Source organism: Spea bombifrons, chromosome 11, assembly GCF_027358695.1.
Source record: "Spea bombifrons isolate aSpeBom1 chromosome 11, aSpeBom1.2.pri, whole genome shotgun sequence".
Classification (NCBI taxonomy): domain Eukaryota; kingdom Metazoa; phylum Chordata; class Amphibia; order Anura; family Pelobatidae; genus Spea; species Spea bombifrons.
Window position 1 is genome coordinate 7046638 of NC_071097.1, and position 14863 is coordinate 7061500.

General features: G+C 49.2%; 7 protein-coding genes across 7 annotated transcripts; 3 read left to right on the forward strand and 4 right to left on the reverse strand.

Moving 5' to 3' along the window:
• Nucleotides 1-805: 805 nt before the first annotated feature.
• LOC128468924 (histone H2A type 2-B-like) lies at nucleotides 806-1327 on the reverse strand. The gene has a single exon (XM_053450737.1). The coding sequence runs from the start codon at nucleotides 1306-1308 to the stop codon at nucleotides 916-918; it is 393 nt and encodes a 130-aa protein (XP_053306712.1). The 5' UTR covers nucleotides 1309-1327; the 3' UTR covers nucleotides 806-915.
• Nucleotides 1328-1578: 251 nt separating this feature from the next.
• LOC128468966 (histone H2B 1.1-like) lies at nucleotides 1579-2092 on the forward strand. The gene has a single exon (XM_053450773.1). It carries the CDS (start codon nucleotides 1661-1663, stop codon nucleotides 2039-2041), a length of 381 nt encoding a protein of 126 aa, XP_053306748.1. The 5' UTR covers nucleotides 1579-1660; the 3' UTR covers nucleotides 2042-2092.
• Nucleotides 2093-2789: 697 nt separating this feature from the next.
• LOC128469035 (histone H4) lies at nucleotides 2790-3107 on the reverse strand. Its single transcript, XM_053450833.1, has one exon. The coding sequence runs from the start codon at nucleotides 3099-3101 to the stop codon at nucleotides 2790-2792; it is 312 nt and encodes a 103-aa protein (XP_053306808.1). The 5' UTR covers nucleotides 3102-3107.
• A 641-nt stretch (nucleotides 3108-3748) lies between these two features.
• LOC128468909 (histone H3) lies at nucleotides 3749-4204 on the forward strand. The gene has a single exon (XM_053450724.1). It carries the CDS (start codon nucleotides 3780-3782, stop codon nucleotides 4188-4190), a length of 411 nt encoding a protein of 136 aa, XP_053306699.1. The 5' UTR covers nucleotides 3749-3779; the 3' UTR covers nucleotides 4191-4204.
• Nucleotides 4205-4594: 390 nt separating this feature from the next.
• On the reverse strand, nucleotides 4595-5418 carry LOC128468844 (histone H1B-like). Its single transcript, XM_053450667.1, has one exon. The coding sequence runs from the start codon at nucleotides 5361-5363 to the stop codon at nucleotides 4674-4676; it is 690 nt and encodes a 229-aa protein (XP_053306642.1). The 5' UTR covers nucleotides 5364-5418; the 3' UTR covers nucleotides 4595-4673.
• A 1498-nt stretch (nucleotides 5419-6916) lies between these two features.
• LOC128468995 (histone H2B 1.1) lies at nucleotides 6917-7523 on the reverse strand. The gene has a single exon (XM_053450798.1). It carries the CDS (start codon nucleotides 7318-7320, stop codon nucleotides 6940-6942), a length of 381 nt encoding a protein of 126 aa, XP_053306773.1. The 5' UTR covers nucleotides 7321-7523; the 3' UTR covers nucleotides 6917-6939.
• LOC128468211 (histone H2A type 2-B-like) lies at nucleotides 7522-8065 on the forward strand. Its single transcript, XM_053449903.1, has 2 exons — nucleotides 7522-7560; nucleotides 7649-8065. The coding sequence occupies exons 1-2, from the start codon at nucleotides 7522-7524 to the stop codon at nucleotides 8063-8065; spliced, it is 456 nt and encodes a 151-aa protein (XP_053305878.1).
• The last annotated feature ends 6798 nt before the right edge of the window (nucleotides 8066-14863 follow it).

Here is a 14863-nt window from a genome sequence, read left to right on the forward strand (position 1 = left end):
TAATAAAGTTAACTAAAGGTGCAGTTAGAGGTAAAGCAATCTAAAGGTGGACAATCTAAGGGGAATCTAAATCCTGGGGGCAGTGAAGATTATTAATGTATTTATTTATAAAAGTGTGGTGTCAGTGATATTCTCTGAATGGTTCGAATCTCTGAACGATTCTCTGCCTTCAGTGACATCGCTAGAGTAGGCAGCCAGGCAGGAGGGTTCATTGACCCTAATGAAAGGGGCGGGGCCAAACGTTAGTTTGACTGCAGGGAGGGACTGGGCAAAAGATTCGGATCATGAATCGGATCATTTCAATGACCGACTCGAAATGATCCGATTCACTTTACTGATCCGAACTTCGCATCATTGCTTTGGGGTATATGAAGGGTTAATTCCTTCTTAGCAATTAAGCTTTCAGAGGCAAGGGAGATGTCTACAGTGGAGCTACTCACGGCTCTCTCTCAGAATGATTATCAAATTCATTAATACGCTCCCCAGACCATTGCCAGCTACACGATCATCACACAGCTGAGGGATTCCCCGGCTTCTGTCACATTAATTTGCGGTAAACCACAATTTCCTATGCAATGCTGCCACCGTGTGGTAGCACTTAACCACCCACCTTTCTTGAGAACCATATTTATCCGTGTAAGTGCTGGCAGCTTTGCCTCGAATTGTAACCCTGAAACGGACGGAGGGGGGGCGGTAGGGTGTATGATGTAGTTTGTATGAATGGTGTTTAGCCAGCGTGAAGCTCAGCAACTAAACATCGGGCTGAAAAACTGCAGTAGAAAGCAGTTGCCTATAAAGAAGTTTGCCGCAAATTTATAGCAAGACAGATATAGCTTGTTCCAGAGATTATGGGTGGCTCTGAAAAGAGCCTTTGGTGGTGTTGGCTAATTGCCCTGCCGTTACCGATTACCGCACTCACTTGCTCTTGGCAGGCTTGTGGCTCTCGGTCTTCTTGGGCAAGAGCACCGCCTGGATGTTGGGTAGAACACCTCCCTGAGCAATGGTGACCCCTCCGAGCAGCTTATTGAGCTCCTCATCGTTACGAACGGCAAGCTGCAGGTGGCGAGGAATGATACGGGTCTTTTTGTTGTCGCGTGCAGCGTTACCAGCCAACTCCAATATCTCAGCAGTCAGATACTCCAACACCGCTGCCAGATACACGGGTGCGCCGGCTCCTACTCTCTCGCCATAATTACCCTTGCGAAGAAGTCTATGCACACGGCCGACAGGGAACTGCAGACCAGCACGAGAAGAACGTGTCTTCGCCTTGGCACGAACCTTTCCGCCTTGTTTTCCTCTGCCAGACATGCTTTCGCTTGACAAACACTCACGCAGACTACTGACAAAGTAATACGTTACAAAGAATCGCAGCACACTTACCCAGCTATTTGTAGCTTCCCCCCGTGACGCTATTCGTCACTGATTGGTTTCTTTTCAAAACATCCAATCGGGTGGACATAGTCTGAGACACCAATCGGTGTAGGCACTGCGGTTCATGGGCGGCCGCATCTGCACACGTGACAACCTCATCGAATCGGACGCGAGACAGCAGAACGGCCTTATTTGCATGCGGTGCCTATAAAGGGAAGGGCCCAGCGCAGTCACGCTTCAGTGTTCATCATTTTCTCTTGCGTTGTGTGTTAAAAGGGAAACAGACGCGATGCCTGATCCAGCGAAATCTGCGCCTGCTCCGAAGAAAGGCTCTAAGAAAGCTGTTACGAAGACTCAGAAAAAAGACGGGAAGAAGCGCAGGAAGAGCAGAAAGGAAAGCTACGCGATCTATGTCTACAAGGTACTAAAGCAGGTGCATCCAGACACTGGCATTTCCTCCAAGGCCATGGGCATCATGAACTCGTTTGTCAGTGATATCTTTGAGCGCATTGCCGGGGAAGCTTCACGCCTAGCCCATTACAACAAGCGCTCCACTATCACTTCCCGGGAGATTCAGACTGCTGTACGCCTCCTCCTTCCTGGAGAGCTGGCCAAGCACGCTGTGTCAGAGGGCACAAAGGCTGTTACCAAGTACACCAGCGCCAAGTAAAGTTCTCTTTGTTCTCTCTCTTTAAACAAAGGCTCTTTTGAGAGCCACCCACACGGTCTGTCTCAGAGCTATGTGAATTATGTAGCCTCTTTTGTTGGACTGCTAGCTCTGGGAAGAGCATTTGTGAGCATTGAAATGTGCTCCTCACTTCTCCAGATCAGCTGGGGTGTTGTGCCCGTCGACCAGACTGCCTGGGACGAGAAGCCCAAGGTGAAGGGGCTCCTGTAATGGCAACGATCTGTACTCTGATTGGGTATTCCAACTAATGGCTGATTTCTCCTGCTGGGACCCAAGAGATTAACCCCTTCGCCGTCAAAAAGAACCAGCGTTGCAGAGAGAAGGGGCTGCTTTACCACTGCGGCTAGCCCAAGCTGAGCTACATCGTGGGTCTATTGTCCTGAAAACAGGATGAGACATGAGGGGACGACAAAGTTCTAATAAAAATCACACACATACTGGGACATACAGAACTCAGATAACTACCACAGACGGCGCCTATTAACCCTGGGACTTGTCAGCCCCCATTCAAGCGAGGCCAGCCTTTGGAGGACACCAGCTGCCGATCTCACCCCATGTTCTGCCAGTAGCTCAATCTATAGCCAGACACAGCCACTGTTAAGCTAGTTATTTCAAGGTGTGCATAGAAAAGCGCGGGCAGACTCTGGGACAACATGATCATAGCCTAAGAGAGGGTGTGGGTGGCTCTGAAAAGAGCCGTTGGATGTTTCCGGGTGACGAGTCAACAAGCTTATCCTCCGAAACCGTACAGAGTACGGCCTTGGCGTTTCAAGGCATACACCACGTCCATAGCGGTAACGGTTTTCCTCTTGGCATGCTCAGTATAAGTGACTGCGTCACGAATCACATTCTCCAAAAACACTTTGAGCACACCACGAGTCTCCTCGTAGATCAGCCCAGAGATACGCTTTACACCTCCTCTGCGAGCCAAACGGCGGATAGCAGGCTTGGTGATACCCTGAATATTATCCCGAAGCACCTTCCTGTGCCTCTTTGCGCCACCTTTTCCGAGTCCCTTACCTCCTTTGCCACGGCCAGACATGATGACGTTTACGCCGCGAGCTCCACAGCACAATACTCGTTTACGGCCAGCCCGCTTCCTTTTATGCGTACTGGACGGACCTGATGGGGAACCGCACCATGCTGCCTCAAGGGGGTGTTGCTTTTTGAATATATGCTTATCGTTGGTTGGCTGGAGAAGCTTCCAAACGTGCCTCAGCCACCGATTGGCTATTTAGGAATATCAAAAACCTTAATGCTTTTGCCTCCCTCACCGCCACGTGATCGCTTTCGACGATCCCTCATTTACCACTAGGTGGCAGCATTTCGCTGTAAATAAACGCTAAACGGAGACCAAGATGAAGGCGGGCTTTTAGCTTTCGCCGTATCGTTGTTAACGGTCAGCCAGTACACAGGTTCACTAGGTAGGAGGCTGACCAAAAGAGAGGAGAAGAACTAAATAAAAAAAGAACCGCAGCTAACGAATAAATGACCGATTCGAGCGTTTAATTTAAAAAAAATAAAAAAGATAACTCTCCACACCGAAGTCTCTTGATCAAAGGCTGGCTTTTTCAAACCATCGTCCTAGCCTATGAAAAAGAGGGGCGTGATTAAGCGTATCCAATCACATTCACCGCTACTCTATAAAGGGCTTGAGTTGGCCACAGAATCGTTACAATTACGTTGAATTCGTTGTTGGATCAGATCGGCACGCACCAGCATGGCTCGCACCAAGCAGACAGCCCGTAAGTCCACCGGAGGAAAAGCTCCTCGGAAGCAGCTGGCGACCAAAGCTGCGAGGAAAAGCGCTCCAGCTACCGGCGGCGTGAAGAAGCCACATCGCTACCGCCCGGGCACCGTAGCTCTTAGGGAAATCCGCCGTTACCAGAAGTCTACGGAGTTGCTTATCAGAAAGCTGCCTTTCCAACGGCTGGTCCGTGAGATTGCTCAAGATTTCAAGACCGATCTACGTTTCCAGAGTTCTGCTGTTATGGCTCTCCAGGAAGCCAGCGAGGCTTACCTCGTGGGGCTTTTCGAAGACACCAATTTGTGCGCTATTCACGCTAAGCGGGTTACTATCATGCCAAAAGACATTCAGCTGGCTCGTAGGATCAGAGGTGAACGTGCTTAAGTAAACGTGGTGTTGGCGAACGCGATTTTCCCCCTCACCTCTCATAAAGGCTCTTTTAAGAGCCACCACATTGTCACTCAAACGAGCTTGTGTTTTGTGTTTCCCTTCGCATGCATGAAATTAACCCTGTTCTTCGCGGCCAAGCTTGAAACATCTCACACGGTTATCCCACTACCGAGCGAGCCGTTAAGCGGCCGAGTCCCCGGCTGGGCATAACGAGTAACGGCAAAGCACAATCTTTAAGCCCGCCCCTTATCTCTATTATGTTACGGACAGGGCTCTGAGCGAGAGCGCTGGCCGAATATGTGAATCCATGCACAACACACAAGTATGGGGCTAGGCTTTCAGCGGGTGGCCCACATAGCCGCGGCCGGTGATTAACCGCTTTTTCTTTTTTCGGAGGATATGATGGTTCTGAAAAGAACCTTTTGTGTGAAGGATTAAGTGGGAAGGCACACACCAGAGGCGCTGCAAAACCCCTTCTCACTTTTTGGGGGCTGCCTTTTTAGCCTTGGGCTTAGCGGGGCTTTTGGCTGCCTTGGGCTTTGCGGGGCTTTTGGCTGCCTTGGGCTTTGCGGGGCTTTTGACTGCCTTGGGCTTAGCGGGGCTTTTGGCTGCCTTGGGCTTTGTGGCCTTCTTAGCTGGGCTCTTGCCAGCTTTCTTCGCTTTAACAACCTTAGGCTTCTTGGGACTCTTGGCAGCGGCCGACGGTTTCTTGATCTTTTTCGGGCTTTTCTTCACTCCTGCAGGGGCTTTCTTGGGCGACTTCACAACCTTCTTAGGGGCTACTTGTTTAGGCTTTACGGGAGTTTCCTTCTTTGATGTCTTCTCTCTGCTCTCCAGCTGCTTCTTGTTCAGCTTGAAAGAGCCAGAGGCACCGCTTCCTTTCAGCTGGATCAGGGTCTCTTTAGACACCAGACCCTTGAGAGCGAGCTTCAGGCGGCTGTTATTCTTTTCTACGTCGTAGCCGCCAGCAGCGAGTGCTTTTTTAAGAGCTGCGAGAGACACTCCGCTGCGCTCCTTGGACGCAGAGACCGCTTTCACAATCAGCTCGGAGACACTGGGACCGGACTTCACAGGACGGCTTTTTGCAGCTGCCGGCTTTTTGGGCTGTTTCTTCTTGGAAGAGGTTTCTGCCGGCAGAGGCGCAGGGGAAGGAGCTGTCTCGGCCATCTCAATGCCTGGATCACACCACACAACAGTTGTAATCGCACATAAACACGGGGTTAAACCGCCAGAAGTTTGGCTTTTATAGACGAGCTGCCGCACATTCATTGGTTCATGAGCAGTAGCCTGCGAGCCTATGATTGGACGCCGTTTCTGAAACCTCCCCATGCTGCCGATCGCCGGGGCATCGCTGGATTTACATTCCCCCTGAAGGGGGGTTTGAAAGGAAAATATATTTACCGTTTGCGGTAAGATCCTAACTCCAAAGCAGTTGGATGTCCTACACCGTGCAGCCCCCCCCCCCAAAAAAAAAAAAGAAAGAAAAGAAAAAATGCCAGGGAACAGCACCCAAGAGGTGTGAAATAATAAATAAAGAAAATAATGAATACAGATAATAAAATAAATTCTTTAATACGGTATCACCTATTAAAAATTAATTTACCCTTAAACTTAATCTATAAATTTATATAACCCAATCATTAATTATTATTTAAGAATAGCCTAATATTTATACATTAAAGAATAACATTAAAAATGATGGATATTTTTAACTAATAATAATCAATTAAATAATTTAAAATAAATTGTATTTCTACTGCTAGTGCCTGGCTGCCTGCCGGTCTGATGATTGTCTTAGGACTCGTAGCTGACAAGAGTTTACTTAGGGGTTATTTATTATTAACGTATTATATTATTTATTATTCAAAATAATAAAAGTAATTATTAAGATTAGGTTTTGTCTTATCAGGACGTTTTATGTGCGAGAGTGTGTTTGTGTGTATTAGCGCGTGAGCATACGTTAGTGAGGAAAGGGTTAAGCGTGAGAATGTGTTTGTGTGCATGCACCACTGTGTATTAATGATGTATATACTATTTCTTTAACATGAGTGCGAGTGTATAGAACTAGAAAGGCTGGCCCACGGCTGGCTTGAAGGGGGGCCGGCCCAGGGTTATTAGGTTCCGTCTGTGGTGTAGTTCTCTTACTCTGTATGTCCCAGTATGTGTGTGATTTTTATTATGCCTTTTTCGTCCCCTCATGTCTTATCCTGTCCGTGTGCCACATGTCCTACCCACGACACTACCGAGTCATGTCTTAGTGGGGTAAGACTCGGCGCTGTCCTTTTCAGGGTGGTAGAGCGCTGTATTGCTATACTTCCGTATACTACAGCGCCACCGAGGTTTCTGAAGAGCTGTGTCCTCTGCTAGGATCACGCATTGTCCTTTTCAGGACAATAGCCCCACTGTGTAGCACAGCTTCGGCTAGCCGCAGTGGTAAAGCAGCCCCTTCTCTCTGCAAGGCTAGTTCTGTCTGGCGGTGAAGGGGTTAATCTCTTGGGTCCCAGCAGGAGAAATCAGCGATTAGCTGGAATACCCAGTCGGGGTACAGGTCGTTGCCATCACAGGAGCCCCTTCACCTTGGGCTTCTCTTCCCAGGCAGTGTGGTCGATGGGCACGATACCCCAGCTAACCTGGAGAGCTAACAGTCCGACAAAAGGGCTAGATCATTCACATAGCTCTGAGACAGACCGTGTGGGTGGCTCTCAAAAGAGCCTTTGTTTAAAGAGAGAGAACAAAGAGAACTTTACTTGGCACTGGTGTACTTGGTAACAGCCTTGGTGCCCTCTGACACAGCGTGCTTGGCCAGCTCTCCAGGAAGAAGGAGGCGTACAGCAGTCTGAATCTCCCGAGAAGTGATGGTGGAGCGCTTGTTGTAATGGGCTAGGCGTGAAGCTTCCCCAGCAATGCGCTCAAAGATATCGTTGACAAACGAGTTCATGATGCCCATGGCCTTGGAAGAAATGCCAGTGTCAGGATGCACCTGCTTTAGTACCTTGTAGACATAAATCGCGTAGCTTTCCTTTCTGCTCTTCCTGCGCTTCTTCCCGTCTTTTTTCTGGGTCTTCGTAACAGCTTTCTTAGAGCCTTTCTTCGGAGCAGGCGCAGACTTCGCTGGATCAGGCATCGCGTTTGTTTTCCTTTCAACACGCAAGGCAGGAGAAAATGATGAACACTGAAGCGTAACTGCGCTGGGCCCTTCCCTTTATAGGCACCGCATGCAAATAAGGCCGTTCTGCTGTCTCGCGTCCGATTCGATGAGGTTGTCACGTGTGCAGATGCGGCCGCCCATGAACCGCAGTGCCTACACCGATTGGTGTCTCAGACTATGTCCACCCGATTGGATGTTTTGAAAAGGAACCAATCAGTGACGAAGAGCGTCACGGGGGGAAGCTACAAATAGCTGGGTAAGTGTGCGGCGTTTCATTTTAACGTGCTTCTTAGTCGGTTATTAGGTTGGTGGTTTGTCGAGAGATATCATGTCTGGCAGAGGCAAACAAGGTGGAAAAGTTCGTGCCAAGGCGAAGACACGTTCTTCCCGAGCTGGTCTGCAGTTCCCTGTCGGCCGTGTGCATAGGCTTCTTCGCAAGGGTAATTATGCCGAGAGAGTAGGAGCCGGCGCACCCGTGTATCTGGCAGCGGTGTTGGAGTATCTGACTGCTGAGATATTGGAGTTGGCTGGTAACGCTGCACGCGACAACAAAAAGACCCGTATCATTCCTCGCCACCTGCAACTTGCCGTTCGTAACGACGAGGAGCTCAATAAGCTGCTCGGAGGGGTCACCATTGCTCAGGGAGGTGTTCTACCCAACATCCAGGCGGTGCTCTTGCCCAAGAAGACCGAGAGCCACAAGCCTGCCAAGAGCAAGTGAGTGCGGTAATCGGTAACCGCAGGGCAATTGGCCAACACCACCAAAGGCTCTTTTCAGAGCCACCCATAATCTCTGGAACAAGCTATATCTGTCCTGCTATAAATTTGCTGCAAGCTTCCCTAAAGGCAACTGCTTTCCGCTACAGTTTTTCAGCCCGATGTTTAGTTGCTGAGCTTCGCGGTGGCTAAACACCATTCATACAAACTACATTATACACCATACCCCGTTTCAGGGCTAAAATTCGAGGCAAAGCTGCCAGCACTTAAATGGATAAATATGGCTCTCAAGAAAGGTGGGTGGTTAAGTGTTACCACACGGTGGCAGCATTGCATAAGAAATTGTGGTTTACCGCAAATTAATGTGGCAGAAGCCGGGAATCCCTCAGCTGTGTGATGATCGTGTAGCTGGCAATGGTCTGGGGAGCGCATTAATGAATTTGATAATCATTCTGAGAGAGAGCCGTGAGTAGCTCCACTGTAGACATCTCCCTTGCCTCTGAAAGCTTAATTGCTAAGAAGGGATTAACCCTTCATATACCCCAAAGTAGTGATGCGAAGTTCGGATCGGTAAAGTGAATCGGATCATTTCGAGTCGGTCATTGAAATGATCCGATTCATGATCCGAATCTTCGGATCACTCAGTGTGACTCATAGGAGTTACTGTTTCCCCAGTCCCTCCCTGCAGTCAAACTAACGATTGGCCCCGCCCCTTTCATTAGCGTCAATGAACCCTCCTGCCTGCCTACTCTAGCGATGTCACTGAAGGCAGAGAATCGTTCAGAGATTCGAACCATTCAGAGAATATCACTGACACCACACTTTTATAAATAAATACATTAATAATCTTCACTGCCCCCAGGATTTAGATTCCTCTTAGATTACCCACCTTAAGATTGCTTTTAGATTGCTTTACCTCTAACTGCACCTTTAGTTAACTTTGTTAAATTAACCCTCAGTCCTCAGCATTAAATTAACCCTAAACACCCCATTAACCATTACTGCCCCTAAATTAACCCTAAAGACCCCCATTAACCATAACTGCCCCGGCGCGGCTATCGGACCCATGCCGGCTCTCGCGGTCCATCTCGGGGGAAGCTTCAACCTACTGCCGCTTGGCTCCCCTTCCCGTCCTACCTCATCCATGTATCACCTGCTCTACCCATGGACTTCGGCTCTCGTAGCCCAGACACCCTCGCAGAGACTGGGGATCCCTTGTCACTGGAGCCGCTAGAGAGGTGGCGATCAGGCGGTGCGGCTATCGTACAAACGCCGGCTGTCCCGGGGAAACTTCGATTTGCTGCCGCCTGGGGTCCCTACGGATATTGCGGGGCTCGGTTGCCTAAGCGTGGCGTCGGACCGTCTGGGCAGGGAGGGAAGATGTGTGCCTGATTTATGACCTTTTTATCACCTAACCTGTATATAAGCCTGTGTGTTTCCCCAATAAAGTCTGTTACTTCCCTGGAACGTTAGTTTCGTCTAATGCTTCAGGGACCCGCTGGATCACTAATTGTCCTTTTCAGGACATTTACGGCACTGTACTCAGCTACGCCTAGGCGGGCTGCGGTGCCGTGAAGCTAGGGTCACCGGACCAGCTCGTGAGCCCTGCTCCGCTAGTGTCGGTGTGACGGACCGACCAGGGACCTCAGGTTGTCCCTCTCCGCCAAGAGCGACTTCTCCCTTCAGGACAATAATTCCCCGCAATCTGTAGGCAATATCCCCAAGCAAAGTAAAGGGATATCGCTATCCGGTACCCAAATAACCAGGCAAGACTAGTCTTTAGGTACAAGAAAAGGAATAACTGTTTATTATGGGACAGGTGTCGCCTTTTATAGGTAGGGACACCACGAGGGGGGGAGGAGCAATACAACAGGACACCGGCACCACTAAGTCTGGGAGATAAAGAGCACACATTATCTTTATTAGATTATCTCTCAGACCTTAGTGTGCCGTGTGCAAACTTTTACAAAATAAGGCAATAATATACATTTTTATTAATAACACATTAAAGAGTTTCATGTCACTGGATAACATTATCTGAGGGGTAGGGTGACTCTAGGAACCATCACATTACTCCCCCCTTTGTTTCCAGTGACAGACCCGGCTAGACCCCAACGGGGTCGGCTTAGGGCTGTTTCTTTGGTTAGGTGGCGAACTCCAATTGCCGAGACAACGCGCAAGCATAGTCCTGGAGGCAGGCCCGGACTGGCCATCGGGCACACCGGGCAAATGCCCGGTGGGCCGGGCCACGGCAGGGCCGCATTGACTTAGGGGCTGATGGAGCTGCAGCTCCAGGCCCCTACCCTACCTACGGCCGCATTAACGCGGTGCATAAGGGGCACCTGCCCCTTAAGCCCGCCGCAAGTGCGACCGGGTCCGCCACTCTAAGGGGCCAGGAAGTCCCCACCAAGGCCGGCCTTACGGGTCTGCGGCCGCACAGGGTTTAAATTAAAACATCGGGGTTTTTTTATTAACTTTATTTAACATCCTCCATGTTAAATAAAGTTTTTTTTAACTTTATTTAACATGGAGGATGTTAAATAAAGTTGAAAAAAAAACCCCGATGTTTTAATTTAAACCCTGTGCGGCCGCAGACCCCTAAGGCCGGCCCTGGTGGGGGCTTCCCGGCCTCTTAGAGCAGGGCGCCACACTCCAGGGGGGGCGGTCCGCACCGGGTGCCGCTCATCAGGGGGTGCCAACTTGCGGCACCCGGCACTCCTCCAGAGACGGACAGTAATGTCCACCGCTGGAGGAGCAGGCTCGCAAGGGAGCGGTATCGGAGGTCTTTAACAGACCTCCGGTCCCCCTGAGCGATTTTAAGCCGAGTTCAACCGATCGGCAGCTGCAGCCTGCAGGACTGGTTAGGGAAATCCGTGATCTCCCCAACCAGTCCTGCAGGCTGCAGCTTCATTAAGGTCACACTCACCAGCGTGCTGTCTGTAACTGAGCGTCGGGCGACGGGATATGACGTTTATATCCAGCCCCGGCGCTCAGCATAAACAGCTGTGCGCAGCCGCACTGCACAGACTGTGAGCGGCCGGCAAAATGGAAAGTTGGAAGAGAATTCAGAAAGGAGGAAGAGAAAGGTAAGAGATGTGGAAAACGAAGGTAGGTGGGTGGGTATGATGTGGAAAACGAAGGTGGGGGTTGATGTGGAGGGGGGTCTGATGTGGAGAACAAAGGTTGTGGAGGGGGGTTCTGATGTGGAGAACAAAGGTTTGGGGGGGTCTGATGTGGAGAACGAAGGTGGGGGGTCTGATGGTAGATTTGTGTGTGCATATACATATGGTGAGGCATGTGTATGGGTACTTGGGCAGGCATATGTGTTTGTGTATGGAGCAGCTGTGTATATGTGCATGTATGTGTACGTCTGTATGGGCAGTGTATATGTGTGTGTATAGGCAGTGTATATGTGTACGTCTGTATGGGCAGTGTATACGTGTACGTCTGTATGGGCAGTGTATATGTGTGTATATAAGGAGTGTATTTGTCTTATAGTGTATACGTCTGTGTAAGTATGCGCAAGGGCAGTGTATATTTATGGGGAGGCGTGTGTGTGTGTGTGTGTGTGTGAGCAGTTTATGTATGTTTGGGCAGGCGTGTATAAGGGTAGTGCATATGTGTGAGTACTGGCAAGTGTGTATCTGCAGGCAATTGCAGCGTATACGTGTGTTTTTGTGGGCAGGCACGCGTAAGAGCAGTGCATATGTGTGTATGAGCAGGCATGTCGTACTTAAAGGGAAGATTATGATTCCCTGTAACACATGTTTAACCCATTGTGTGTGTGTACGTAAGTGTGTGCATGCGTGTGCATGTTATTCAAGTGTTTAAGTGTGTGGATATGTTCTTGTGTGTATGACGTGTTAGGAGTCTTAGATGGTTCCTTCAATACATCATAGTAGTCTCTGTGGCCGTGTCCAGTGGGGTCCATCTGTGGTTGTAAGATTTGTCTTTTTTTGTGAGTTTCTGTGGGAATTTTCTCCCATTCATCCAGTAGAACGTTTTATGAGCTGAAGGTGATAAACCAAGACATTTTGGACAACACTATGCTTCTAACTTTGTGGGAACAGTTTTGGGGACGGTCCTTTTCTATTCTATCATGACTGCGCCCCAGTGTACAAAACAAGGTCCATAAAGGCATGGTTGCAAAAATTCCCCACAGAAACTCTCCAAAATCTTGTGGAAATCGTTCCCAGAAGAGTGGAAGCTGATATAGCTGCAAAGAGGGACCAACTACATATTAATGTCTATGTATTTATAATGCAATGTCATAAAAATCCCTGTTGGTGAAATGGTCAGGTATACCCTACCAGTAAAAATGCTATCCCCCCCAGATTTTTAGGGGTTCCTACGCCCATGTGTGGATTGGTGTATATGTGTGGATTGGTGTATGTGTGGATTGGTGTATATGTGTGGATTGGTGTATATGTGTGGATTGGTATATATGTGTGGATTGGTATATATGTGTGGATTGGTGTATGTGTGGATTGGTGTATGTGTGGATTGGTATACGTGTGGATTGGTATATGTGTGGATTAGTATATGTGTGGATTGGTGTATATGTGTGGATTGGTGTATATGTGTGGATTGGTGTATATGTGTGGATTGGTGTATATGTGAGGATTGGTGTATATGTGTGGATTGGTGTATATGTGTGGATTGGTGTATATGTGTGGATTGGTGTATATGTGTGGATTGGTGTATATGTGTGGATTAGTATATGTGTGGATTGGTATATATGTGAGGATTGGTGTATATGTGTGGATTGGTGTATGTGTGTGGATTGGTGTATGTGTGTGGATTGGTGTATGTGTGTGGATTGGTGTATGTGTGTGGATTGGTGTATGTGTGTGGATTGGTGTATATGTGTGGATTGGTATGTGTGTGGATTGGTATATATGTGTGGATTGGTGTATGTGTGTGGATTGGTATGTGTGTGGATTGGTATACGTGTGGATTGGTATATACGTGTGGATTGGTATACGTGTGGATTGGTATACGTGTGGATTGGTATACGTGTGGATTGGTAAGTGCGTGAGAGTGATGGGTGTTATGCTGTACCATTTCCAATGTCTTTTTCATGATCTAATTATGCTCTAAAAGTACATCATAACTCCCATCACTCTATACTGTTCCATACAGAGGCAGAGGCCTTGCACCCCCACCACAGGACTCCTGAAAGGTAAGTGAACTTCAAAGAGGGAGAGGGTAGATAGTTAGGAGGGGGTAGTTGCGGCGGGCTTAAGGGGCTCTGCGTTAATGCGGCCATATAGGACCAGTCAGTCCAGTCCTGACTGGACCTATTTTAAGGTGGGGGCCTGGAGCTGCAGCTCCATCAGCCCCTAAGTCAATCCTGCCCTGCCACAGGCGCGGTCGCAGTTGCTGCTTGCTCCGGCAACAAGGTAAGTAGGGTGAGGGAGGGGGGTGCAGTGAAAAGGGGCAGAGGGGGGTTAGATAGTGAGAAAGGGGGAGAGGGGATAGATAGAGGCGGTACATATTGAGAAGTGGGAAGGGGGTTACATAGTAAAAAGGGGGAACATAGTGAGAAGGGGCAGATAAGATGAAGAGAGGGGGTAGTGTGAATGCGTATGAGATTGCATTAATGAATGTGTTAATGATTTGTGTGAATGATTAAATGCAAAGATGGTACGGGTGGGCTTTAACAATAAATAAATAAATAAATATGGGCTGCTCAGGCTTAAATGCCCGGGCCTATTTTTTGTCCCAGTCCGGGCCTGCCTGGAGGCCATTGAGGAGTCGATCTACCATCCTCTGGAACGTCGCCGGAGCGTTCTTCATCCCAAAAGGCATAATCCTAAATTGGTATAGTCCGAATGGGGTGAAGAAGGCCGACTTCGGAATTGCCTCCGCCGCCAGAGGTGTCACAAACCTGGGTTGAAAAATGCAGTTTAATATCATTGTTGTGATAGTTATGTATATCTATCTGTGTGTCTGTCTTCTGTGCCTTTGTTCTCCCTCCCGTGCTGCCCCTGTCCATGTCCCACATTCCCTGCCCCCATACGTTAACCCCTCGTATCCCGGACGCCATCAGCCCTCACCTACCGCACCATTTACCTTGCTATTAACCTACTGTGACGGATCGTCCTGTGCCCCAGACTGGACACATCCGCCCGTCAGCTCCTTCCCTCTCCCAGTAAGCGGACACGCTGTGGCTGTCCGAAGAAAGCAGTCACAGACCAGCACTTCCCTCAATCATGAGACAGAACTTCATGCTTTGAGGTTAAAAACAGAACTCTCTTTATTACAAACACACAGAACTTATATACAATCTCCATTCACTGTGCACCAAACCCAACCCCCAATCCTATCAGCCACATCCCATCACAAATCCCATCAGCCACATCCCCTCACAAATCCCATCAGTATACAGGGGATGTATCAGGTGAGGGGATTAAGGGATACAATGGGTTCCCCCACCTGTGTTATCCCCCCTGTAGTGCGGGTGCCGTCTGGGCAGATAGGGCTGTGCTGGCTGATTAAGAGCCCCAGCCAGATTATAGGATCGTCTCTTTGAAGGCTGGAGCTGCAGCCACATTCAAACTGGGTACACATAAATATAATAATAATAATAACAGTGAAGACCAGACATGGTTCGTCACACCTACCGGGGTGGGGTACGGAGCAAGACCAATTCGTGGGGAAAGCCTCCCCTGGATGCCTGGTCGCCGGGACTTCCGGAGGAGTGGAAAACGGCCGGCGCGGCTGCCGAACGCGTGCCGGCTATCTCGCGGTCGGTCCCGGGGAAACTGTTGTTTCGCTCGGGACCCCGTTGACCGATCAC